The sequence below is a fragment of the Ovis aries genome, chromosome 21, assembly GCF_016772045.2.
Source record: "Ovis aries strain OAR_USU_Benz2616 breed Rambouillet chromosome 21, ARS-UI_Ramb_v3.0, whole genome shotgun sequence".
Classification (NCBI taxonomy): Eukaryota; Metazoa; Chordata; class Mammalia; order Artiodactyla; family Bovidae; genus Ovis; species Ovis aries.
The window spans coordinates 41,293,823-41,318,399 of record NC_056074.1 but is presented as its reverse complement, the minus strand read 5'-3'; the positions used below and the strand labels follow the sequence as shown (position 1 = coordinate 41,318,399).

At 52.0% G+C, this 24,577-nt stretch overlaps 1 protein-coding gene across 17 annotated transcripts in view; it reads left to right on the top strand.

Annotated features, from left to right (window-relative positions):
• Positions 1-24,577, top strand: part of PC (pyruvate carboxylase) — a 101,171-nt gene that overhangs the window by 55,545 nt on the left and 21,049 nt on the right. For 9 of the 17 annotated variants that reach the window (XM_042237684.2, XM_027959891.3, XM_042237686.2 and 6 more), the window contains one exon: positions 24,408-24,543. In XM_042237684.2, the coding sequence (XP_042093618.1) occupies positions 24,408-24,543 (136 nt within the window). Of the gene's footprint in view, positions 1-13,243; positions 13,429-13,555; positions 17,549-18,958; positions 19,111-24,407; positions 24,544-24,577 lie in introns of those variants that run through there. The other 8 variants (XM_042237678.2, XM_042237676.2, XM_042237679.1 and 5 more) reach the window with 4 other exon arrangements.

The following is a 24,577-nucleotide window of genomic DNA, read 5'->3' as shown; positions in this document are numbered from 1 at the left end:
CATACCCCCTAGAATGGCTGGTCACAAAGACAGATGATAACAAGTTTTGGCGAGGATGTAGAAAATTGGAGCCCTTACATGTTGCTGGTGAAATAGAAAATGGAGCCCAGCTGTGGAGAACCATCTGCCTATTCCTTGGGTGGTTAACCGTAGAGTTGCCATACCATCCGGCAATATGTACCCGAGAGAGGAAACACACGTGCGCCTGAAGCTTGTACACCAGTGTTCACCACAGTGCATTCATAATAGCCCAAAAGCAGGAACAACCGAAATGTCCATTGAGTGGGTTGACAAAACGTGGTGTGTCTGTACAGTGGGATATTCTTGGGCAGTTAAATGGAGTCCTGTTACCTGTAACAACACGGATGGACCTTGGGAACATTGGAAGAAGCAGTCACAGAGGAGCAATCAATTTAGCATCCCCGTGTTGGTCAGGCTGCCTGCCTTCATCACAGGTTCACCCAGAGGCCGCGTCCCATCAGTGGCCCGCTGGCTCCGTTCTCCTTCAGGGCCTCTGGCTGAAGCGGCCCGGGAGCGGCTCTGAGCCATCCACGCCTCACTTGGTGCCCCTCTCTGTGCTTCGCTGCGGGCACCTCTGCCTTCCTCTTCTCACGGCTCCTGCTCCCTTCCGGCCTGTTCGCTCCTCGTTTGGGGTGGGGCTCATCCACAGTAGCTCCTTGAGAAGCATCACCTGGAGGTCAGTCGTAGCAGCCCTGTTCTTTCTTGTTATTTCACCTTCACACATAATTGATGGTTCCGCTGGATGGAGAGTTTCAGGCTGGAAATCATTTTCCCTTTGCAGTTTTGAAGACTGCTTTGTACCTTTCTATCTTCCCAAGTTGCTGTTGAGAAATCCAAAACCTTGCTGATTTGGGGTTCTTTGTGCCCCCTTTCCCCCACTTTCAGAAAGCTTACCACATCTGACATGTCACGCCATGCGTGGTGTGGGTCTGCACGCGTCCCTCCTGTTGGCTCAATGCATACTTCCGTGTGGAAACGTGACCTCCTATCCTGGGGGTGTCTTGAATTATTTCTTCCCCTGTGTTTTCCCTGTCCTCTCTTTCTGAGACAGTTATTTAATTTTTGGATCTCTTGAATGGCCTCGCATTTTTTCCCCTTTCTTTTCTACTTTCCATTTCTTTGTCCTTTGGTTTCAGTCTCTAGGAGATTCCCTTAACCTAATCTTCCAACCCTTCTATTGATTTTTTTTTTTTTTTGGTCTTTCCCATCATATTTTTAATTTCCAAGAGCTTTTCTTGCTCTCTGATTAGGTCTTTAAAAATACGTGCAAGCATCCTGTTGTCTCACCTGTGTAATCTCTTGCTTCTTTGAGGATGTTAGTGCCGTGTTTAAATTTTTCCTCCTTGCATTAATTGTTTCTTCCAAATGGCTTTTTTTCTGCTGTTTTTCTTTGGTCTCTGTCTTTGAAGGAATCTGTTCTCAGCTGCCCAGGGATCTTTGGTTGCCTGCTCACAATTAGTAGTAGGGGCTAAAAACTGCCTGGGAGTCCAGCTTCCCACTTGCACAGTTGATGAGGCACGTTGTTTGTTGGGGAACCTCAGTATCAATATCCTGAGGTCTTCACTCTTGGGCTGGGTCAGGTATTGGAGGAGGGGAAGGGCTGGCTGCTTGCTCTCCAGGGGCTGAGTGGGCGAAGGGACAGGATGAATAGGCTCACTTAACCTTCCCCTCACATTTCTGACAGAGTACCCTGGCCCTCAGCTGTGCCTCGCACCCCCAGTGCAGACCCTGAGCTTCGCCCTCTCCAGAGAGCAGACCTCTGTTCTTCAGGAGAGGGCAGGGGAGGGTGGTCTCCAGCAGCATGAGGATCTAGGGACTAACTGCTTCTCAGAAGCTCTCACCAGCTTCCATTGTATGTATCAGCTGGTTCATCCCAGGACCTGGCTCACAGTTCCCTGCCCTTCTTGGATTCTGTGGTGGACACTGGTAGATGATCAGCCTTCCCACCACCAGGTAGGGCCGTGATGTTCCTGTGGTCTCCCCTCCTGGTCTCCGTGTTCTTGGGGATTGACAGCTTAAAAAACAAAAACCTCTTGGGACTTCCCTGGTTGGCCATTGGTTAAGACTTTGCCTCCTGATGCAGGGAGTGTGTGGGTTCAACCCCTGGTTGGGGAGCCAAGACCCAAAATACCTCACAGTCAATAAACCCAAATGTAAAACAGAAGCAATATTGTAACAGATTCACTAAAGACTTGGAAAAACAAATGGTCCAATAAAAAAAAAATGTAAAAACAAAAATCTCTTTTACTCAGTCGATCCTAAAGAAAATCAACCCTGAATATTCATTGGAAGGACTGATGCTGAAGCTGAGGCTCCAATACTTTGGCCACCTGATTCGAAGAACAGACTCATTGGAAAAGACCCTGATGCTGGGAAAGAGTGAGGGCAACACGAGAAGAGGGCGGCAGAGGATGAGATGGACATGAATGTGAACACACTCTGGGAGACAGTGAAGGATGGAGAAACCTGGTGGGCTACAGTCCATGGGGTTGCAAAGAGTCAGAAACGACTTAGCAACTGAATAACAACAGTTTTGATGGGATTTGGGGCGGGAGAGAAAAAAAATTACCCAGACAGGAGCAGGCTTTGCGCAGAGAAAAGGGCATCCAGGTGGGGAGCGTCTCAGTGGAGGGAGTGCTCTGACTGGAGACAGGAGTGTGCTTGGACTACTTGGGAACGAGGAGGAGGCAGTTTGGCTGTTAGGACCCCGGAGGCTGAGGGGTGGTGGGAAGTGAGGCTTGACAGGCAGGTGGGACTAATGATGGGAGGCAAGATTCTAACCTGTGGGCAATAAAGGTCATAGCAGGTTTTTTTAAAAAGAGAGTGAAAGGAATCCTGCATTTGGTAGTGTTCTCCCTGGTATACAGCATGAATTGCTAGCTAAAGCCAGCCAGTGGCAATGGGTGGTCATGGATGGGGGGCTTTTACAGTAGTTCAGGTAGTAAAAAGGGTGCTATCAGGGGTGGGTTAGTGGAAATGAAAGGAAGGAGGATGTGAGTGACTTCAGAGGAAGAGCTGATGGGCCTTCTTGACTATATGTGGGAAAGGGAAGGGCAAAAATGACCCCCAAACTGAAGCCCTAGTTCTCTGGGGACAGAGGACAAGAGGTATTGGGTTTTGGGGAGTGTGTGTCATCTGGAATGGGCGAGGGACAGGGTAAGTTCTGTTACAGAATAGACATTTGACATGTATATCCAACAGCTATTGTTTTAAATCCTCACATTTCAACCTGCAAATACCTCTGTTGCTTAAGAAAGAGAGGTAGGGGGAGTGGGGGTGGGGAGAGAAAAGATATCAAGGTTATATGAACAAGGAAATCAGTTCCCTAAAAAGCAAGGACTAATTTTCACATTGTTAAATGAGTTTCATTAGTGTTGCAGAATGGTTTCTGAACTGCCTTGAGTGTAGGAAGAGTTTCTGATTCATTTCTTCCTTAGCTCATCCTCATGTTTTGACCGAATTAAGCACTCTATACAAGAGACTTTTAACAAAAGACACAAAGGCCTCTCTCTCTCTCTCTCTCTCTCTATATATATATATCTATATATATCTATATATATAGATATATATATATATAGGAGTATAGTTGATTTGGGCTTCCCAGGAGACTCAGTGGTAAAGAATCAGCCTTTTCTCCATACCCTCTCTAACTCTTGTTTATAGATTTTCTGATGATGGCCATTTTGACCAATGTTAGGTGGCATCTCGTTGTAGTTTTGATTTGCATTTCTCTGATAATTAGCATGATGGACAGGGAAGCCTGGTGTTGCTGCAGTCCATGGGGTCTCAAAGAGTTGGATACGACTGGGTGACTGAACTGAACTGATGATTAGTGATGTTGAGTATCTTTTCATGTGCTTTTTGGTCACCTGTATGTCTTATTTGAAGAAATATTTAGATCTTCTGGCTTCCCTGTGGCTCAGATGGTAAAGAATCTGCCTGCAATGTGGGAGACCAGGGTTCGATCCCAGGGTTGGGGGATCCCCTGGAGGAGGGCATGGTGACCCATGCCAGTATTCTTACCTGGAGAATCCCCATGGACAGAGGAGGGTGGCGGGCTCCTGTCCATGGGGTCGCAGAGTCAGACACGACTGAGTGACTAAGCACTGCACATCACGCAGCCAATTTTATGACTGGACTTTTTTATATTGAGCTGCATGAACTGCCTGTGCATTTTGGAGATTAATCCTTTATTGGTAGCTTCGTTTGCAAATATTTTCTCCCATTCTGGGGGCTGTCTTTTTAGTTTGTATGATTTCCTTTGCTGTGCAAAAGCTTTTAAGTTTAACTGGATCCCATTTGTTTGTTGTTATTTTCATTATTCTAGGAGGTGGGTCTGAAGAGAGATTGCTGTGATTTATGTCTAAGAGTGTTCTGCCTATGTTTTCCTCTAAGAGTTTTACAGTATCTGATTTTATATTTGGGTCTTTAATACATCTTGAGTTTTTTTGTGTGTGTATGGTACTGGAGAATGTTCTAATTTATTCTTTTACAGGTAATTGTCCAGTTTTCCCAGCACCACTTATTGAAGAGACTTTCTTTTCTCCATTGGATACTTTTGTCTCCTTTGTTGTAGATTAATTGACCATAGGTGGTGGTGGTGGTTCAGTTGCTGAGTGGTGTCTGACACTTTGCAACCCCGTGGACTATAGCACGCTAGGCTCCTCTGTTCCCCATTGTCTCCCAGAGTTTGCTCAAATTCGTGTCCATCGACTCAGTGATCCTATCTAATCATCTCATCCACTGCTGCTGTCTTCTCCTTTTGCCTTTGATCTTTGCTAGCATCAGGGTCTTTTGCAATGAGTAGGCTCTTTGCATCAGGTGGCCAAAGTATTGGAGCCTCAGCTTCAGCATCAGTCCTTCCAATGAATATTCAGAGTTGATTTCAACTCTTCTCTAAATATTTGATAGAATTCACCTGTGAAGCCATCTGGTACTGGACTTCTGTTTGTTGGAAGTTTAAAATTCAGTTTCAGTTACAGTACTTGTGACTGGTCTGTTCATATTTTATATTTCTTCTCAGTTCAGACTTGGAAGATATACTTTTCTAAGAATTTGTCCGTTTCTTCTAGGCTGTCCGTGTTATTGGCATACAGTTGCTTGCAGTGTTCTCTTACGATCCTCTGTATTCTGTGGTGTCACCTGTAACTTCTCCTTTTTCATTGCTAATTTTATTGATTTGAGCCCTCCCCCCTTTTTATGGCTAAAGGCTTATCAATTTTGCTTATCTTTTCAAAGAACTAGCGTTTCATCAACCTTTTCTATTGTTACCTTTTCTATTATTTTTTGTCTCTATTTCATTTAATTTTACTCTGATCTTTATAATTTCTTCTACTAACTTTGAGTTTTGTTTGTTCTTCTTTCTCTAATTGCTTTAGGTGTAAGTTAGACTGTTTATCTGAGAGTTTTTTTGTTTCTTGAAGACTGTATCGCTATCAACTTCCCCCAGAAGCCTCTTTATTTGAGTTCTGTAGCCAAAAGGGAAAGTGGAGAAGGGTGCCCCTCACCCAGGCCACGCTTAATGTCTTTCTTTAGGTCACTGCGGGATGCTCAGCCCGTCTGGGTGTTCTTTGAACTGTGGGTCCCAGGGAGGTGAGGAAAGGGCCCTAGTTGTAGCATTTGCCGATTTCTGTCATGTGCAGACGCCCACTGGGGTCGGTTTCACATTGCCAGCTCACTGTCACCAAGCCCAGCGTTGGAAAGGACAGCGCCAGGGAGCCAGGAGAGCCAGCGGCACCTGGTGTGGGCGGCTCACAGGTCCTCGCCCAGAGAATGATAAAGGCCAGTTTATGTGCCAGACACTCTTCTGAGCACGCTGCACACATTAACTCGTTTGATCTTTGTACGCAGCCTGTGCACATGACTGTCATTAGTGCTGATTTTACAGATAAAGAAATCAAGGCCTGGAGGTTGTGCAGCCTGCCCAGAGCTAGGTGGGCTTGGTGGAGCCCCGATCGGAACCCAGGCTGTTGGACCCCTGAGGTCTTCCCGCTGTGTTCTCCCTGCCCTGTTACGTCATATCTGGGAATTCTCTTCACATGTTTTTTTCTCAGATCCAGTCAGGGCCTCAGCACTGCTGGTGGACTGGGGTTGCCAGATAAAATACAGGCTGGCTAGTTAAGTTCAGATTTCAGATAAACCAGTAACTTAGTACTATAAGTATGCACCATATATTGCATGGGATATACTTGTACATTTTTCTAAGAATGCAGTTTAGTTGAAATTCAAATTCTCACTGGACAGTTTGCATTTCAGTTGGCTGAATCTGGAGGCCCTTAGCTCAGTGGCTTTATCTTGGTTGAGAAGAGAGTCAGGTGCCCAGGAGGAGATTGAAGTAATCGGTCTTGCCACTCACATTTCTCTGCCCAGGTTGTGCTAAGAACTACCAGTCTCTGACCCATGTACACTTTATTTAAATTGTTAGTAGTATTATTTTTAATTTCTTGGCAATACACATGGGATCTTTCTTGGTTACCCAATGAGGGATCGAACCCATGGCCCCTGCACTGGAAGGATGGAGGGAAGTCTGTCATGGCACAGCTTAAACTGAAATGCATTCGTGCTTCAGGTGTGTCCAACTCTGTGTGACCCCAGGAACCATAGCCCACCAAGCTCCTCTGTTCATAGGACTTACCAGGCATGAATACTGGAGTGGGTTGCCATTCCCTTTTCTGGGGGATCTTCCCTACCCAGGGATTGAACCTGTGTCTCCTGCATTGGCAGGCAGATTCTTTACCACCACACCACCAGGGAAGCCCACAGTAAAATATACTTAATATCTAAATTCCAAATATATCTAACTTTTGCTTTGCTTCTTTAAAGAAAGAATATTAACACAACCTGTTATAGGAACACGCCAAGATACAGCTAAATCACAAGAGAGACTTAAGACATCTCGTGTGTGTGTGCTCAGACGCTCAGTTGTATCCGACTCTGCGGACATCTCTTAAGCTTCCTGCATTAGCAGACAGATTCTTTACCACTAGTGTCACCTGGAAAGCCCAAGAAATCTCATAAATCAGTCTAGTAAAGTAAAGTAAATGTCGCTCAGTCGTGTCCAACTTGCAACCCCATGGACTGTATGTAGCCTACCAGGTTCCTCTGTCCATGGGATTTTCCAGGCAAGCATACTGGAGTGGGTTGCCATTTCCTTCTCCAGGAGATCTTCCCAACCCAGGGATCGAACCTAGGTTTCCTGTGTTGTAGGCAGACGCTTTACCGTCTGAGCCACCGGGGAAGTCAGTGGCCCATAAATCAGCCTAATGTTTCGTTATTCCAGAAGACTCACTTGACCTAAATCGACTCATTCAGAAAAAAAGTTTTAAACCTCTTCAGAGGGAAATGTCATTGCTTTTTCTAATCAATCTCTTTTGCTGACCTGACCAGCCAGATATTTTTCTTAAAGCTTATCTCATCCTGTCTTTATTAAAAAGACTTTTCTTAAAGTCTCTTCCTGCCTCTTGGTGCAGCCGTGGCTAACCAGGAGTTCGGGTGTGAACGAGGAGCCCACTGCAGGTCCGCCATCCCTGGGCTGCTCCTTCCCTGGCTATACCTCTCAGAATGTGATGTCTCAGCCTAGAGAGCCAGGACACAGAAGCCACTGGTCATTTCAGCCCTTGGCGGGGTCAGTGCCTCAGCTGGTCCCCTGGGTCCCAACCAGCCACACCCTCCTGGCTGCCCATGGCTGGCACTGGGGTGTTCTACACTGGGACTCAGAGCAGGGGGTGCTCTTCAAGGCCCGTCTTTCACCTGAGCCGAACTCCTGGGGGTGCTCCGTCCTTTAACTCCTCGCAGCCCACCCTCTTGTCTCCATACAGCACTGGCTCTATTTCCTGAGCTCCTCCTCTGCAAGGTATAGCTCGATTTTACTCCCACCCCCACGGCCCACTTTCCCTGCCCCGCTCCTTCCTGCATGGTCATGTAACCACTTTAAAGTACACTGTCAGTTTTAACCTTATTAAAATGAAGTTAATTTTGACCCTTGAGAACACCAAGTGTATACATGATAACACTTCCCTGTAAAACTTCTGTTTCCGTGAGTTACTTTTTACCTCATTCCTTCCTCCCCAGACCAGCTGTAACTTGCCACCTCCTCCATGTTCTTTCAGAGATATCAGGTGATCCAGCCTTTTGGTCTGTGTGTAGAGCCCCCATTCCCCTCGGAGCCCCACTCCTCGGAGCTTCCTGGCCTGTGCTGTTGTCTGGAGCAGTGGTTCTCACAGCTACCAGGGCCTCCGTCATCCCCTGAGGATCCCTGTCATCCCCTGAGGATCCCCGTCATCCCCTGAGGATCCCCGGCTTCCTTCCATGCCGGCCCCTAGGCCTCTCGTCTTGGTTTGTTTACTCCCTTGTTTCATCAGCACGTGTCCCTCAGGAGCGTCCTGGACAGATGCACACACAGGTGGGAAGATTTCCCTGGCCAAGTCCTGTCTGAACATACCTTTGTTTTGCCCCCACACTTGATTGACAGTCTAACTGGGTAGAGGATTCTAGGTTGGAGAGTGTGTCAACTTTAAAAAGACACATAATGTGGGAACTGTGAGTTAAATTTTCTTTGGAGCAAAATGAGGACTGCAGTCCTGGAGACAGCACCTCAGATGGCCCTGAGACTGCCATGAAGAGTTGGGGCGAAAGTGTGATTTTGGTGAAGGGGGATTACATGCAATGAAGCACATACTTTTCCAGAAGGTTTCTGCTGTCTCATAAAGCTTTGCTAGTCACGAGAAACGGTCGTCACCATGAAGGATGTTAGCCCTTTTCCAGATTGGGGAGATACAAGAACTGGGCTCATAAAATCAGCTCCTGAAAATATCTAATTGTCTGAAGACCTGTCCTGCCAGTTTCTCCCGGAGCACAGAATGCCTCATTCCTGCTCTCCACTCTGAACTCCTTTCAGGATGTATTGAAGGTCACCAGCTGGAGCAGCATATGATTTAATCCTTATAGAAGTAGATGACAAACGCCCATGGCAAGTGCCAGTTTGTAGCTGATAAGAGTTTCCCTCAGAAGTGGCTCCGCATCACCGTGACCGCCTTCTTGTCTTCGGGAGTCTAGTGGGTTGCATGATGGCCCCTAGAGATGTCCAGGTCTTCATCCGAGGCACCCGTAAGTGTCACATTATCAAGGAGAAGGGTCTTTGCAGAAATGACGAAGTGAAGGATCCTGACATGGGAAGGTGACCCTGGCTTATCCAGGGACCCTAAATGCCGTCTCAGTTGTCCCCAGAAGAGGTTCTAGAAGTCATGCGTCCACAATCAGAGGTTCCCTGGAAGCTAGAGGAGGCGAGGAAAGACACTGCCCTGCAGCCTTCAGAGGGGGTGCGTCTGCCTGCGCCTCAATCTGGGCCCAGCGGAGCAGATGCAGAACTTCCGGCCTCCAGAAGTGAACATCTTGGTTGTTTTAAGCCACCGAGAATGAATACAGGAAGCTAACGGGATGCCCCGATCTCACTTGCAGGCAGGACTTTTCGCATCGGCTGGGGCTCAGAGGGTCTGCACCACCCAAGGGTGCATCCCTCAGCTCCAGGAGGCACTGCTGGGTGACTCTGCCCTGCACCCCCTACCAGGGGCTCCCCGAGAGTGGGCTCCCTGGACTCAGTCTCCCATTTTCTCACCTCTTCTCCAGTTTGCCACATGTCAGTCTTTTTGTAATGCTTTCTGGGTGATGTCCTCGACTGTCTCCTGATTCTTCTATTTATTATGTTTAAAAATGTCTGCGATGCTATTTTTAATCCCCTAGAGCTCTTTCTCGTTGCCTTTTTAAAATAGCTGCCGCCTCTTAATGCAATAACTTCTCTTACTTCTCTGAGATTAATTATAGTTGTGTTTTTTCCCCCTCTCTAAGTATCTTCTCTCTCTATTACTTTCTCCTCAGAGTTCTGTGTTTTTATTCCCAATTTGTTTTGGAGGGTTTTTCAGCTCTGTCCTCAGACATCTGGTAACTTGGGCTGTCCCTTCATGCTAAAGCCGATTGGAAAGTCTGGACATGGTGGTCCTGACCCTGAGAGAATGCTGCAGGCCACCCTTTCTTCAGGCACCCAGTACGTGTCAGTAGCCATGGACGTCCACCCTGGGCTGGCAGGCTCCTGGAGAGGAGCACTCCGGGTGCTCCCTGGCCATCTGCGTGAGAACCACTTTGTAGAGTGAGAGCTCTGGTCTCCCCTGCTATCCTCGGCTCTGTGGGGTACCCTTCTGGATTGCATGCTGCGGGGGTGCCTTTCCAGGGGCCCAGTCTCTTCTTCTGAAAGGCGCTGGTGCCTGGTGGGTCAGGAGTGGGGCTCTGGATGCCTGTGACCACTGCACCCAGCTCTGAACTTCCTAGCAGCATGTCCTGGGCATGAGACTCCATCTGTCCTGCCTGAGTCCCAGTGTCCACAACTCTAGACCGGGGAACGCAGGTGGACAGTCGCAGGGGTCGTTGTGAGGATTCAGAGAGTGACTGTACCAGACTCAGCAGGGCTGAGGCCGTTTGCTGCTCCTGTGGCTCTGCTGGCATGTGGTGGGGAGGGGGGTTCGGGCCCCTCAGCCCCTTAGACGGTAACTGCACATGAAAGTGAAAGTCACTCAGTCGTGTCCGACTCTGCGACCCCATGGACTATACAGTCCGTGGAATTCTCCAGGCCAGAATACTGGAGTGGGTAGCCTTTCCCTTCCCCAGGGCATCTTCCCAACCCAGGGAATGAACCCAGGTCTCCCGCATTACAGGCGGATTCTTCACCAGCTGAGCCATAAGGGAAGCCCAAGAATACTGGAGTGGGTAGCCTATCCCTTCTCCAGGGGATCTTCCCAACCCAGGAATCGAGCCAGGGTCTCCTGCACTGCAGGTGGATCTTCACCAACGGAGCCACCAGGGAAGCCCTTCGACCCAGTGCACCCTGAGTCTCCCAGGAGGCTGCACTCACATTCGCTTGTGCTGTGACTGCCTCTGCTCCCCACCCCCTTGCTCATTGTCACTTGCCCACATGTTGTGCCTCGTCCAGTTTCACGGCCTCTCTTATCTGGGCTTTCCCATTCTTTATCCTTGAGAGTTTGTACTGTTTAAAGAAAGATCCTTTTAGGACTTACCTGGTGGTCCAGTGGTTAGGACTCCACGCTTTCACTGCCGAGGGCCCAGGTTTGATCCCTAGTCGAGAAGCTTAATTTCCCACAAGCCATGCGGTACAGCCAACAAACAACAACAAAAAAGATCCTCTCGCTGATGGGCTCCCTGGGGGCTCGGCTGGTAAAGAGTCTGCCTGCCCTGCGGGAGACCTGGGTTCGATCCCTGGGTCGGGAAGATCCCTGGAGAAGGGATAGGCTACCCACTCCAGTATTCTTGAGCTTCCCTTGTGGCTCAGCTGGAAGAGAATCCGCCTGCCCTGCGGGAGACCTGGGTTTGATCCCTAGGTTTGGACTATCCCCTGGAGAAGGGGATACTCCAGTATTCTGGCCTGGAGAATTCCATGAACTGTATAGTCCATGTGGTCACAAAGAGTTGGACACAACTGAGCGACTTTCCCTTTCACTGATGTTTTAGTGGTATTGCAGAAGGGTAGAAATGAACCTCTGTGTTTGATTCATACATTCACCAGACCTAACTGTTACCATAAAACTAAGTCAGTGTAGTGATAACAGTTTATTCTGGGGTTATCGGTCTCATATTACTGGCTGTATTGTCTGTATTTTTCAAAGGTTTCATAAAAGAAAAGAAAGAGGGAAAGAAAGTGTCTCTTGATCCTAGTACCCTCTAGCTCATCCTACACCTCTCTTCTTATTTCCACCTTCCTAACATCTTTGTCCAGACATTCAGTTCAGTTCAGTTGCTCAGTCGTGTCCCACTATTTGCGACCCCATGGACTGCAACATGCAAGGCTTCCCTGTCCATCACCAACTCCTGGAGTTAACTCAAACTCATGTCCATTGAGTTGGTGATGCCATCCAACCATTTCATCCTTTGTCGTCCCCTTCTCCTTTTGCTTGCAGTCTTTCCCAGCAACAGGGACTTTTCCAGTGAGTCAGTTCTTCGAATCAGGTGGCCAAAGTATTGGGAGCTTCAGCTTTAGCATCAGTCCTTCGAATGAATATTCAGGACTGATTTTTCTTTAGAATGGACTGGTTGGATCTCCTTGCAGTCCAAGGGACTCTCAAGAGTCTTCTCCAACACCACAGTTCGAAGCACAGTCCAAAACCACAGTCCAGACATTGAGGGTTTGCAATAGACACCACCTTGCCTCCCACTGACTCTTGCTGCCTTAGACACTGAACATTCCTCGGAACCCCGACTCTCACGACACCGCCATGGCCCTGGCTGGTCCTGGTTAGCGGGTGTTTCTGGCCGCCCCATCCATCCATCCTGCTCTTCTCTCCCAGCAAGACGGGGCCCCCAGACCATCTTCTCCTGCTCAGGACATGGCAGACTCACGCCTAGCAGCCTGTTTGGCTTCCCCGGCTGAAAAGCTCTCGGTTAATTCTAGCTCATCAGGGTCAGAATGGAACTTGCTTGCCTCTGCCTATATCCATGTCAATGTTCCTTAACTTGGCATTGCCCCTGTTCACCCCTCCCCTTAAACAGGAACCGAGAGCCACCCTCACCGGTGGCCTCTTCACTGTTGTCTAACAGGTCTAGAGGTGATAACCCCAGTGTGTTTCTTGCCCTCATTTTCTCCTGCCTATGTTAGAATGGCTTCCCTGGGGGCTCAGACGGCACAGAATCTGCCTGTAATGCAAGAGACCCAGGTTCGATCCCTGGGTTGAGAAGATCCCCTGGAGAAGGAAATGGCAACCCACTCCAGTATTCTTGCCTGGAAAATTCCATGGACAGACGAGCCTGGTGGGCTATAGTCCATGGGCTCGCAAAGAATCAGACGTGACTTAGCAACTAACACGCGTGTTAGAACATCTTCCTTGTTCCTCCTCCACCTCTAGTTTTTCCTCCTCAAATTCAGGCTCCTCAGAGCAGCCAGAGGGGCCCCCCTAAATTGCAAATCCCTCCTCCCCCGCCTGGCCTCCTGGGTCGTATTCCCTGACGTTGAGGGTGAGTCTGCACCCCTTGCTAGACATGCAGGCTGGTAACCTGGAGTCCAAGTGTCTGTCCTTCATCTCCCCCTGGGCAGCTCACTGCCTGCCTCTGGCCTCAGTGGACGCTTTCCAGGCTGTTTGCTCCTTTGCCTTTGCTCCTGATGTCCCCATGCCTGACCTGCCTCCTTCCTTATCCTTTGGTTTATCCCTTTGGTGTCTTTCTTCAGGAGGTCTTCCTGCCGAGCCTGCCCACTCTCCACGCAGCCATATGTTGGCATCAGCACTGTTCAGCACAGACTCGTTTTTGCTGCCACCCACTCGGCCTTCCCCGTCCCAGAGGGTGTGCTGATCACAGTCCTAAATAGCGCCATGCTCTGAAGGCCCCTGCTGTGACCTGCTTGAGGCTGAGCAGGTGAGAGAAGGGTTGTTTTTTATTTTTTGGCTGTGTGCCTCTCAGCTTGTGGGATCTTAATTCCCCGACAGGGATGGAGCCCGTGCCCACTGCGCTAGAAGCGCAGAGTCCTCACCGCTGGACCTCTGGGGAAGCCCAAGGGGGCATTTTCAACACAGCGTGCTCCCCAGCCCCTGGCTTTAGGGTCTCTGCAGGTTCCAGGCTTTTGTGGGCAACATGGGTCTGTTTGTTTCCCTGGGCTGCTTTAGCAAAGTACCAAACCTGGAATGGCTTCTGCCAACAGAGATGTGTGCTCTCAGTCTGGAGACCAGAAGTCTAAAGTCAAGGTGTCTGCAGCACCATGCTTCCTCTGACAGTTCTAGGGGAGGATCTTTCCTTATCTCTTCCAGCTTCCGGTGTTTGCAGAAGCCCTTGGCGTTCTCTCTAGGCACGTGGCTGTCTTCTCCCTGGGTCTCCACGTCCTCGCCTGTGTCTCTCTGTGTTCACATTTCCTCTTTTTATAAGGACACCAAGCAGATTGGATGAGGCCCACCCTAATAACCTCATTGTTACGGATTACATTTCCAAGGACAGTCACATTCTGAACTCCTGGGGTTGGCACTATCACATATTTTGGGGGGGACAAAAATTCAACTCAAACGCTGGTGTCCATTTTCCTCCACCTTGAAACTGGGGTGACCTGGGTGAGCGAGGGGGGACAAGGTCCTCTGTGACTCTCCAGCTGGGGTGAGTGTGCCGTGGAGGTGTTGGGGAGCTTTCTGGACCACCTGTATGCCTGTGTTTAGGTGTCTGTCTCCCTGCAGAGCATTGTCCAGCCATCTTCAGAATCTAGGCTTTAGCGCCTGTCACCCCACTCGGCCCTGAAACACTGTCCTGGTTTCCACCGTCTGTCTGGGAGGTATTTTGTTTGCTGACCTTGTCCCTTTGACCTTCCTTGTCAGCGCTTTGGGCTCTTATCTCTGTGTCAGGGACAGTCCCAGTGGCTTGCATGTGCTGCTCCCAGGAGGGGCCATGCTTTATTTCTCTTTGTCTAGGTGCTCACAGTACTCTGCAAGCTCGTGTGGCCTGGAGTACTCATTCATTCACTCACTCATTCATTTCCCAGACAGCTCATTTTGGTGGTGGGCACTGGACAGAGTGCTAGGGAGACAGTGAGGGGCAAGATAGACAGAGAATCCCGTCCAGGGAGTCCTCACGGCATCTGGTAAGACGGTCAGTGAATTGTTGCAGCATCAAGTTCACAGACACAACCTCGCCGAGAGCCCGCACAAGCCAGAGGACAGTAGATTGTGGCAGGGAGTGACAGAGCTTTGCTCAAGACGAATGGCAGCCTGAAGGAGAGTATCTGAGCAGCTTGGGGAGCTGGGGTGTGCAGGAAGGCCTTCCTGTGTGGGCTTGAAGGACGTGGAGCATTCCAGGGACTGCCGTCCCTCCGTGAGCGAGCCGGCGTTCAGGTGCTGCGCAGGGCGGCAGTAGCGCTCCTTTTGCACCAGGGGGCAGTGTTTTCCCTGCAAGTCTGCACGTGTGCGTGCTAAGTCTCTTCAGTTGTGTGTGACTTTGTGACCCTATGGACTGTTGCCCACCAGGCTCCTCTGTCCCTGGGATTCTCCAGGCAAGAATGCTGGGGCGGGTTGCCATGCTCTCCTCTGAGGGATCGTCCTGACCTTGGGGTTGAACCCGCGTCTCTAGCCTCCTGCACTGGCAGGCAGGTTCTTTACCACTAGCACCCACAGATGAGGCTGGGACGGGCCGCAGCTGCTGTGCCCACAAGCCCTCTCCTCGCCCTCGCCCGCCTGCCAGGATCCTCACAGCCTCTTTCCCTGAACCTCCCCGCTTCCCCGTCCACAGGTCCCCTTGGCTCAGACAGGGCCCATGGTTTCAGTTGCCGCTGTGCCGCCCTCTCCCCTCTGCCTGCCGCCTGACTTGAAGATTGGCCAGGGCAATGCAGAGACACAGTGGCAGGCAGCTTGGAACTGCCTCTCAGGGTGGGCACCGGGCCGTGCTGCCCGGGGCCCCGTGGGTTTCCGCTCCGCGTCTGCTCCCGCCTTTGGTATCCCCATGCCCCTTTCTTCTTCTTCTTCCATCGCCTTCCCTGTTTCTCGTATCCTCCCTTCAACTGCCCTACTCCGAAATCGCAGCCTCGGTCTGTCTTCTCGCGGGTGCTTTGATGTCAGCTGCTGCAGCCTGGCAACTCAGGCGGTCTTCCCCTTGCATCTGTCCCGCTGGCCGCCAGCCTGGGGCCTCCATCGGACACTGTTAGGACAGCACGGAGCTGCTTGGAAGGAAGGCTCCCCGAGAGTGGGCCCCATCCGGCAGCAGCTCGCTTCTGCCACAGCGTGGAGCCCTCTGCCAAGAACTTTCTCTTTCCGGTTCTGACTTGCTTTTTTGCTGGCAGCCAGCCACTGGGGGCCTCTGGGGGCCGGCTGGGGACAGAGCCCAGTGTGGGTGCCGGTGTAGGGGGCAGGGGGTAGGAAGTCACTGCGGGGGAAGGCGCCTCCTTAGTTAATTTGGAGATTCCAGGGTCTGCTTCTGACCCGCTCTCCCCTCTGCCCCCTCCTCACCCCCGCTGTGGTGGCTCCAGCCCCCGTCTGAGGTGGATATGCCAAACGACTTGGGGCCTGGGGCTGGGCAGTGCAGGCTGTGGGCTTCCAAAGCTGACACACCAGCTAGTCACTCCCGAAGCAGGACTGTGGCTCTCCCTTCCTCTGTGTCTGCTGCCCACAGTTGCCCACTGCATCTGCAGGAGATGCTGTGTAAAGAACAGGGGTATTTAGGGCGGAAGTAATACAACCCCTGCGAGGAGCATTCCCGGGCGCGCCGCTTGGTCATTCAGGTGGCCGCCGACCCTGACCCCAGCACGGCTGCCCTGGCCCCGCGTCCGTATTGTCTGGACCACCATTTGGGTGGTGATGGCTCAACAGCAGAGTTTTGTGCTGCTCCTGGTTGCAAGAGGCAGCCTGGGAGATGTAGTTTAGGTCACAACGTAGTGGGACTTCTAGAGACATCTTGATGATTTATTGGAGAAATTGAAACTGCCCTAGCTCAGCGGGGACCCGCAGTCGCCAGTGCCGTTAGCCTGCTGCCTGGTGGGAAGTGCCGAGACCCCTGGGCTCCCTGCCCAAGTTGAGGCAGCGATACCTTCTCATCAGGAGCAGGGTTTTGGCTTTTGGTTTTCAAGCGCCCGCAGGCTGCGCTGCTGATGAAAGCCACGACTGTCTCCCATAGCGAGGTGAGGACTCCCTCTGCCCTGCGGTCCCCAGCGTTTCTGGCACCAGGGACCTGTTTCACGGAAGACAGTTTTTCCATGGACGGGGGTGTCAGGGGCTGGTTTCAGGATGATTCAAGCCCATGACATTTATCGTGCACCTTATTTCTATTATTATTAAGTCCGCTTTACCTCAGATCATCAGGCATCCCATCCTGGAAGCTGGGGACCCCTGCCCTAAAGAGTCAGCACTCTTGATCTGGAGGGAGGTGTACAGATCGGGGTCAGAACTGGCCTTGCTGGGTGACCTGGAGCGTGACTTGACCTCACGATGTCTGGTTCCTTCTGTTAAAGCTGTGAGGACGACCTGAGTGAGTACCTGCAGATCCCAGGGCCTGGGAAAGAGTAGAGACCCTTCCAGCTGTGCTGGTCCCCGCGCCACTCGGGGAGGTGGAGCTTGGGCAGCGTTGGAGGCGGTGGAAGCCGCAGGGGCAGGTCAGCGCAGGGCAGGTCAGCAGGCCGGCCCACGAGGTCGAGACCTCCCCCGCCTCGAGCCGCAGGTTGTCAGCACGCTCCTGACCAGACCGTCGGATGGATTGTCGCCGTTCCGTTCTGGAAGGAGAACACTGAGCTGATCCTCCCAGTGCCGGGGAGCTGGAACACTGAGCTGGAAGCAAAGTCGACTCTCTGGGGAGTCACGCTGAGAGGCAGCAGGGGAGAGACAGGTGTTCCCAGCTCCCCGCTCACTCTCGCTGGCGAGGCGTTGTTTATGCGTCCCAAGTGAGAGTCAAAGCCGCCTCATTCCCTGTCTCTAACACACAACCCGGGGCCAAGGAAAGGGATCTGTCAGCTGGCATTTGCAAAAATAGCAGACGGGCCGCTCTGGGCCTGTCAGCTCTCTGGAGCGGCAGCCAGGTAAGGGATCTTGGGGCCGTGGCTGTGGCCTTCTCTTGCTTGTCACTCTCCCACCTCTGAGATCAGAAAGGGAGATTTTTCATTCACGTGTGTCCTCAGCACTGACCGAGGCCACATGGTGTCCCTGAGGCAGGTGACCTGAGGCTGGCTGGTTTCTGGCCGCCTCCGAGGGTCCTCTCCCCCTGGGAGACCCAGCCCGTGAGGGAGTCCCGTCTGCAGCAGCCACCCTGTGGCTCCCCCGGGGAGGGTCCGCCGACGTGATGGAACACGAGGGCTTCCCGAGGCGTCAAGTTTGGTTAATGGAGGCCTCAGAGTTTTTTAAGGACAGTTCTCCACTAAACTGTCAACGACCTTGAGGACTTCTGGGTTCCCATCCCACAACCAAAACCCCAAAGCAAGGTGCCGTGTGGCCCTGCAGTGAGCGCCTGGCCCTGCCCACACCGCTTTCCTGTGACGGGGGCCGTCACCGGGTCCCTACCCTTTAGTGAGGTGACGAGGATGCGCTCGGAGTGGTGCTCGAGGGGAGGCCGATGCACTGAGAAAGGGGCGCTATGAGGAGAGCCTGGTACCAGGTCCCTCCAGGGTGCCAGAGCCTGATCTCAGGCTGGGGGCTCCTCTGAACACCAGAGGCAGCTCCCGCCTCTAGAACTGGGGGAAGGGAGTCGGTGCCCTGAGTCCTTCCCCACCGTTCCCCCCACAGGCCCTCTGCCTCCATGCGGGTCTTGCCAGGTGTCGGGTTTCAGCAGGTGCCTGGCTTCCTGCCTTGCCACCTTGAGCTCTGCCCACCCTGCTCCTCCCGTAAGCCCAGCCTACACCCCCAGACTCAGCACACCCCAAGTGAACCGTCACACGCTCGACCCACGAGGGCCCTGCTTCCTGGAAGGGAGTCCTCTCGTCCTGAGGTTTTCTCCCAACTGGAGCTGGTTCAGGAGAGGCCTTCAGAGCCACCAGGCAGCCGGACCTCCTGGGCCTCAGGTCTGGGAGGCGAGGGGGATTTGATGCAAGAGAAGGCTGGGCACTGGGTTGACCAAGTTCTGAGATGTCCTGGGAACGCAGCGGCGCTTTTGGTCACCGTTGTGTCCTCGAGACCCAGGCCTGGCTTTGCTGGTGGGGGTGGGGTCGCATGTGGCTGAGCCAAGAACTGAGCTGCGGGGCTACATCCAGGCTGCAAGGGGCTGTGACCCATGCCCTCTGTTAGGGGCCTGTAACCCATGCCCTCTGTCGTCCATGAGAGCCCCGTCCGGCCAGCCACCCAGACCTGCTCCGCCTGCAGGCTAACCCCCGCCGCTGGCCTCCGGATGCCTCCTCCTCGATCTGTCCGGGTCCCTGGGGATAGAGGAGCTGGGCTCCAGGCTGCAAAGCTCCTGCGGCCCACGTGACCCAGCCTCTCTGCCTCCCCTGCTCTCCCAGGCGTCTGACGCCCCTGCTCTGGGCGCCCCTTCCCCCAGTTTCAGCCTTGGCAGCCGCCCCAGCCTCTGGCAGCCTGGGCAGGAGTTTGTATCCTGGGCCAGTGACCACCTCAGGCAGAGCAGAAGCAGCACCGGGAGCCTGGCTGGTGAGGGGTGAGTGCCCTGGGCCCCCTTGTCGGCTGGCGGTCTTCCGTCTGCTGCCTGCGTGCGCTCGTGCCTGCCCTTGTCCAGCAAGACCCCCTGGGCTGGTGCTGCCTTGCTGATCTGGATGGGAATGAGCACCCTGTAGGGTGGGCAACAGAGGGGGTTCCTTCATGCACCCCACACTCATCTGGGAGGAAGGACCAGTGGGGAGATGGTGATGGCAGCCCCTGTCAGTGACCCCAGGACGACATGCCCAGGTTGGGGGTGGTGTTGCCCTCTTTCACAGAGGACGAATTGGGGTGCCTAGGTCTCCCAAGGTCAGGTGGCGCGGGGGCAGGCCCAGCCCGCTGACCCCGGGTTCATGCTGGGCCACCGCCAGTGGACATGGCTGCCCTCTGCCCACTCTCTGCCCGCTCTGACTTCAGCGAACGATTGTGAACTTTCCCCTTCTGCAAACATCTGCCTGCTTGCCCTCGAACCCCAGGTCAAGTCCAGGCCTGGACGCCAATAAATCCTTGCTGTCTAGAGCAAGGGTGAGGTCAAATGCAAAAAAGTAGGAGAATCTTGGGCTGGGTGATTCAGACTTCCTTGCTTCCTGACTGAGCTGGGGAGGCTGTTGGTCCTCCCTCACCACCCCTGCCCTCTGAGCAGAGCCTCCAGGGATCTCTCTTTTCATTAGAAAAGGGATTGGGGAGTGTGTGTGGTGGGGGTGGGGACAGATATGACCTATTTACCCAGAAGACAATGCGTAAGTGCCTGAGGGTCCGAAGGGGTAAACCCACCCACACGGAAGAAAAGAGCAGGCCTCCCTGCCCAGGATGACATGTCCCTGGGGGTGGAGAGTCTCCGTGCCAGTGGAACCTGCTGTGAGGCTGCTCACCTGCAGGAGGGAGTCCTGAGGAAGACCTGTAGCAGGCTTCCCTGGCCAACCGGTGAGGAAGATGCAGTGGGCAGTGGGATGAGCCTTCTGGGAGGCTGGCCCCCCTAGAAGGGGTTATTTCACAGGATGGAAGCCAAGGCCAGTCACCTCACTGAGAAGGACCCTTTAGGAACTCCTCTTGGCTTTTGTCTGTAAAGGTCTTCCTGTTCCCCCTGTATATTTCTTTATTTTCTTTTCTGATTATAAATAATAATCCCCACTGGAGAAAATACAGAACGTATCAGTTTGGTTCAGTTGTTAAGTCGTGTCCAACCCCATGGACTACAGCACGCCAGGCTTCCCTGTCCACTGTCTCCCAGAGCTTGCTCAAACTCATGTCCATTGAATCAGTGACGCCATCCAACCGTCTCATCCTCTGCCGTCCCCTTCTCCTCCTGCTTTCGGTCTTTCCCAGCATCAGGGTCTTTTCCAGTGAGTCAGCTCTTCGCATCAGATGACCAAAGTATTTGAGTTTAGCTTTAGCATTAGTCCTTTCAATCAATGTTCAGGACTGATTTCCTTTAGGATTGACTGGTTTGATCTCCTTACAGTCTGAGGGACTCTCAAGAGTCTTCTTCAACACCACAGTTTGAAAGCATCTATTCTTTAGCACTCAGCCTTCCTTATGGTCCAATTCTTGCATCCGTACATGACTACTGGAACAACTGTTGCATAGAACATGTAGAGAAAGAGAAGAAATAAGGGGAAAAGCAGCGCCTTGCCAATTCTGGAACATAGGAGTAAGTGAATGCTGAGTTCTTGCTAGTTATTTTTCTTGCTGTAAATAAAGCTTCATGAGATCATATTATTTGTCTTTTTTTAAAAGCATCATATTACATCATAAGCATTTCCCATGTCATCAAAACTCTGCCACCATTTTTCATGGTTATATAATGTCCGTTTGTATTGATGCCCTAATATTGGCTCTTTAAGTGGCTTCTAGTCATTTGCTATTGTAAATAATGCTGATCTGAACATCTTTCTGCATCCATCTTGGTTCCCATTTTAGAGTATCTTGGGGTTGGATTCCTAGATTGGTGATGGCCTGACCAAGGGGCATAAATACTTTAAAGCCTCTTGATAGGCTTTGTGAACTGCTTTCAGAGCTGCCCTAATCTCTAGACCTCGCCTGTGGGCCTGCTTCCCAGAGGGCTTCTTGTTGTTCAGCCGCTAAGTTGTGTCCAACTCTTTGCTACCCCGTGGACGGCGGCACACCAGACTCCTCTGTCCTCTGCTGTCTCCCAGAGTTTGCTCAGATTCATGTCCATTGAGTCAGTGATGCTATCTAACCATCTAATCCTCTGCCATCCCCGTCTCTTCCTGCCTTCAATCTTTCCCAACATCAGGGTCTTTTCCAGTGAGTCAGCTCTTCGAATCAGGTGGCCAAAGTATTGGAGCTTCAACTTCAACATCAGTCCTTCCAACGAATATTCAGGGTTGATTTCCTTTAGGATTAACGGTTTGATCTCCTTGCAATCCAAGGGACTCCAAGAATCTTCTCCAGCACCACAGTTTGAAAGCATTGTTTCTTCGGCACTCAGCCTTCTTTATGGCCCAACTCTCACATCCGTACATGACTATTGGAAAAACCATAGTTTTGACTAGACGGACCTTTGTTGGCAAAGTAACATCTCTGTTTTTAATACACTGTCTAGGTTTGTCATAGCTTTCCTTCCAAGAAGCAGGCATCTTTTAATTTCATGGCTATGTCACTGTCCACAGTGATTTCTTGAAGCCCAAGAAAATAAGGCCCAGAGGCCTTAGCAGCGCTAAATCTGATTGTTCACAACTCTGTTGCTAGTTTCATAGGCACAAACAACACCCCCTGTTCCCCTTTGATCGTGGTGATTTCTGGTGAGGTGGGACTGTCAGCAGTTCGTTAGCCACTTGTATCTACTGTTCATGCTTGTCCCGGAGAACACTTTGCCTTTCTTCACTTGACCCTTGTGGCCATTTAGGCTCTTTCTACTCTGCCTCGTCCCACAAATTCCCGCCTGCAGCCCTGAGCAGAGCAGGCATCTGGTGCCCAGGATGGGGGCAACATCCATCCCCACACTGGCTCCCCGGGGTGTGCGCCACTGACCACCAGGGCCTGCCTACTCCAGGCTGCTCTGCCAGGAAAGCACTTCCCTCCAGCTGGGTGGGCGGCTGAAGCCGGAAGCCGGTGCAGCCGGTGCTGCTGGTAGACCTGTGAGGGGAGGGTGACAGGAGAGCGTGGGAAGCTCAGTGGTTTTCCGGAAGGTGTGGCAGTCACATGGCCAAGGCCCAGCTGGTACTTTGGCACTGACTGTGAGCAGGTCCTGGGGGCTCCTGCTGTGATCCCCTCCACTGGTGTCAGCTGGACCATGGCTTATTTCCCTCGGACCCACAGACAGGTTGCAGAGGCGGCCCTCGAGTCCTTGGCCGGAGCTGTTCCTCTCCTGAGGTGCGTGCCCTGCAGCTCAGATCTGGACGTGGCTGCTGCTTCCCCCATTCAGGTTCCTGCCCAGTAATTCGCCAAAAAATTACCTGTTTTCTTGCCCATGAGGCACTGATCGTGATCTGAAAGGACCTATTTCTGTCTGTTTTCCCCTTTTCTTTTCTCCTTCCCGGGTCGGCCTCCTATGAGAGCTGAGGCGCTCCTGCCTGGCCTGGTGCTGTGCCTGGTGCGGTTGGTGCTTGAAGGGCTGCCTTCTCTCCCCCTGGTTGAAGGGCTTCCCTCTTTTTCTTTTTATTCTATTTATCTCCTTATTTCTTTCTCCTCTTTGCTTTCTACTTGGTCTTTATTTCCCCTTCTCCGTCTTGTGGGCCACAATATGACACTGTGAGGTTTTAGCAGTACTGATTTATTGAATATATTTTTATGTCCCTTGGTGGTGGTTTAGTCGCTCGATTGTGTCCGACTCTTTAGTGACCCCGAGGACCATAGCCCGCCGGGCTCTGTCCATGGGGGTTCTCCTGGCAAGAATACTGCAGTGGGTTGCCATTTCCTTCTCCAGAGGTCTTCCCAACCCAGGCATCAAACTCTTATGTCTCCTGCATCGCATTGCAGGTGGATTGTTTACTGCCTGAGCTACCAGGGTTGCCTATGACGTTTCTTACTTGAAGTGGATGAGTCAGGCGTTTAAACTTTGTGGAGAAATAGATGACAGGATTGGCTGGGTGGAGGCCCTGCATCAGGCGTAAAGGACCGAATGCCAGTTTGGGCTCTGACTCTGATCACATCTTTTAAAGCTTTTCAGGGCCTTGGTTTTCTTCATTTGTGAAATGAGGGGGATGGTCGATCTCCGAAGATGTTTTGCATTCTGGGAGGGAAATTGCCCTGTTGGCTTTTTAAAAATTCTTTTCATTCTGAAAAACTGTGTGTGACGTAATTGGCTCTCCTAAAGTGTATAGTTAGGCCAGTGGCATTACATCCACTGATGTCACTGTGCAACCGTCACCTCTGGCCATTTCCAGAATTTCTAAATCTCACAGAATGGAAACTCTGTCCCCTTTATATTTTTTAATGAATGAATGAATGAATTTGTGGCTACACTAGGTCTTCTTCGCTGCGTGTGGGCCCTTTCCAGTTGAGGTGAGCCGGGGCTCTGCGTTGTGTTGCGCAGGCTTCTCATTGTGGTGGCTTCTCTTGTTGCCGAGCACGGGCTGTAGCACGCGTGGACTTCAGGAGCAGCAGCTCACGGGCTCCCGAGCGCGGGCTCAGCGGGTGTGGCGCTTGGGCTTAGCTGTCCTGCGGCGCGGAAGCTCTGAACCCTTTAAACACTAACTCCCCCAACACTAACTCCCCCACCGCTCACCCCTGGCCCCCACCCTCCTGCTGTCTGCCTCTGTGAATGTGGTGACTCTGGGAACCTCATCTAAGTGGAATCATGCAGTATCTGTCTTTTTGTGACTGGCCGGTTTCACTGGCCCTCAGCTGGCTTTCCTGACTAATTTACTGAGTAGCCCTTGTAGAAAGGACCGTTCTTGCAGTTTGAAGAAATCTGCATTTTATCTGAGCAGAGGCTGCGCTTCCGGAGGGCACATTGTTGCAGATTCTTTCCTGGGGAGCTCCATTGTCACCCTCCCTGCCCAGCCAGACAGAACCCCGAGGGAGGGCCCAAGGGGTCAGTATGGGACCGGCGGTTCTAAAGCCCGGGGCAGCCTGGACTGACACTGACCTTACACACTGTGGTCACGCAGGGCTGCTCGCTGGCCTCTGAAATTGTTGTAAAAGCTTGAAGTGTGGTGCTTTAGAATTCAGAGTATGAGAGTATTAGGGTAAGCTTGGGATGCCAGTTGGGGATGACTTTCTTCCCTTCGCTACAGCTGGTCAGCCTGCAGGGAATGCTGGGCCTGGCCAGGAACTGAGGCAGTGGTGGTGCTGGCCGCCGTGCTCTAAGCGGGCTCTGACCTCCCTCCCTAGATGCTGAAGTTTCAGACTGTCCGGGGGAGCCTGAGGCTCCTGGCTATCCGCTGGACCTCCACCGCCACTGCTGCCTCTCCCAACATCCGGCGCCTGGAGTACAAGCCCATCAAGAAGGTCATGGTGGCCAACAGAGGTGAGCACGGTGGGAGCCTGCCCTAGCTTCCTGC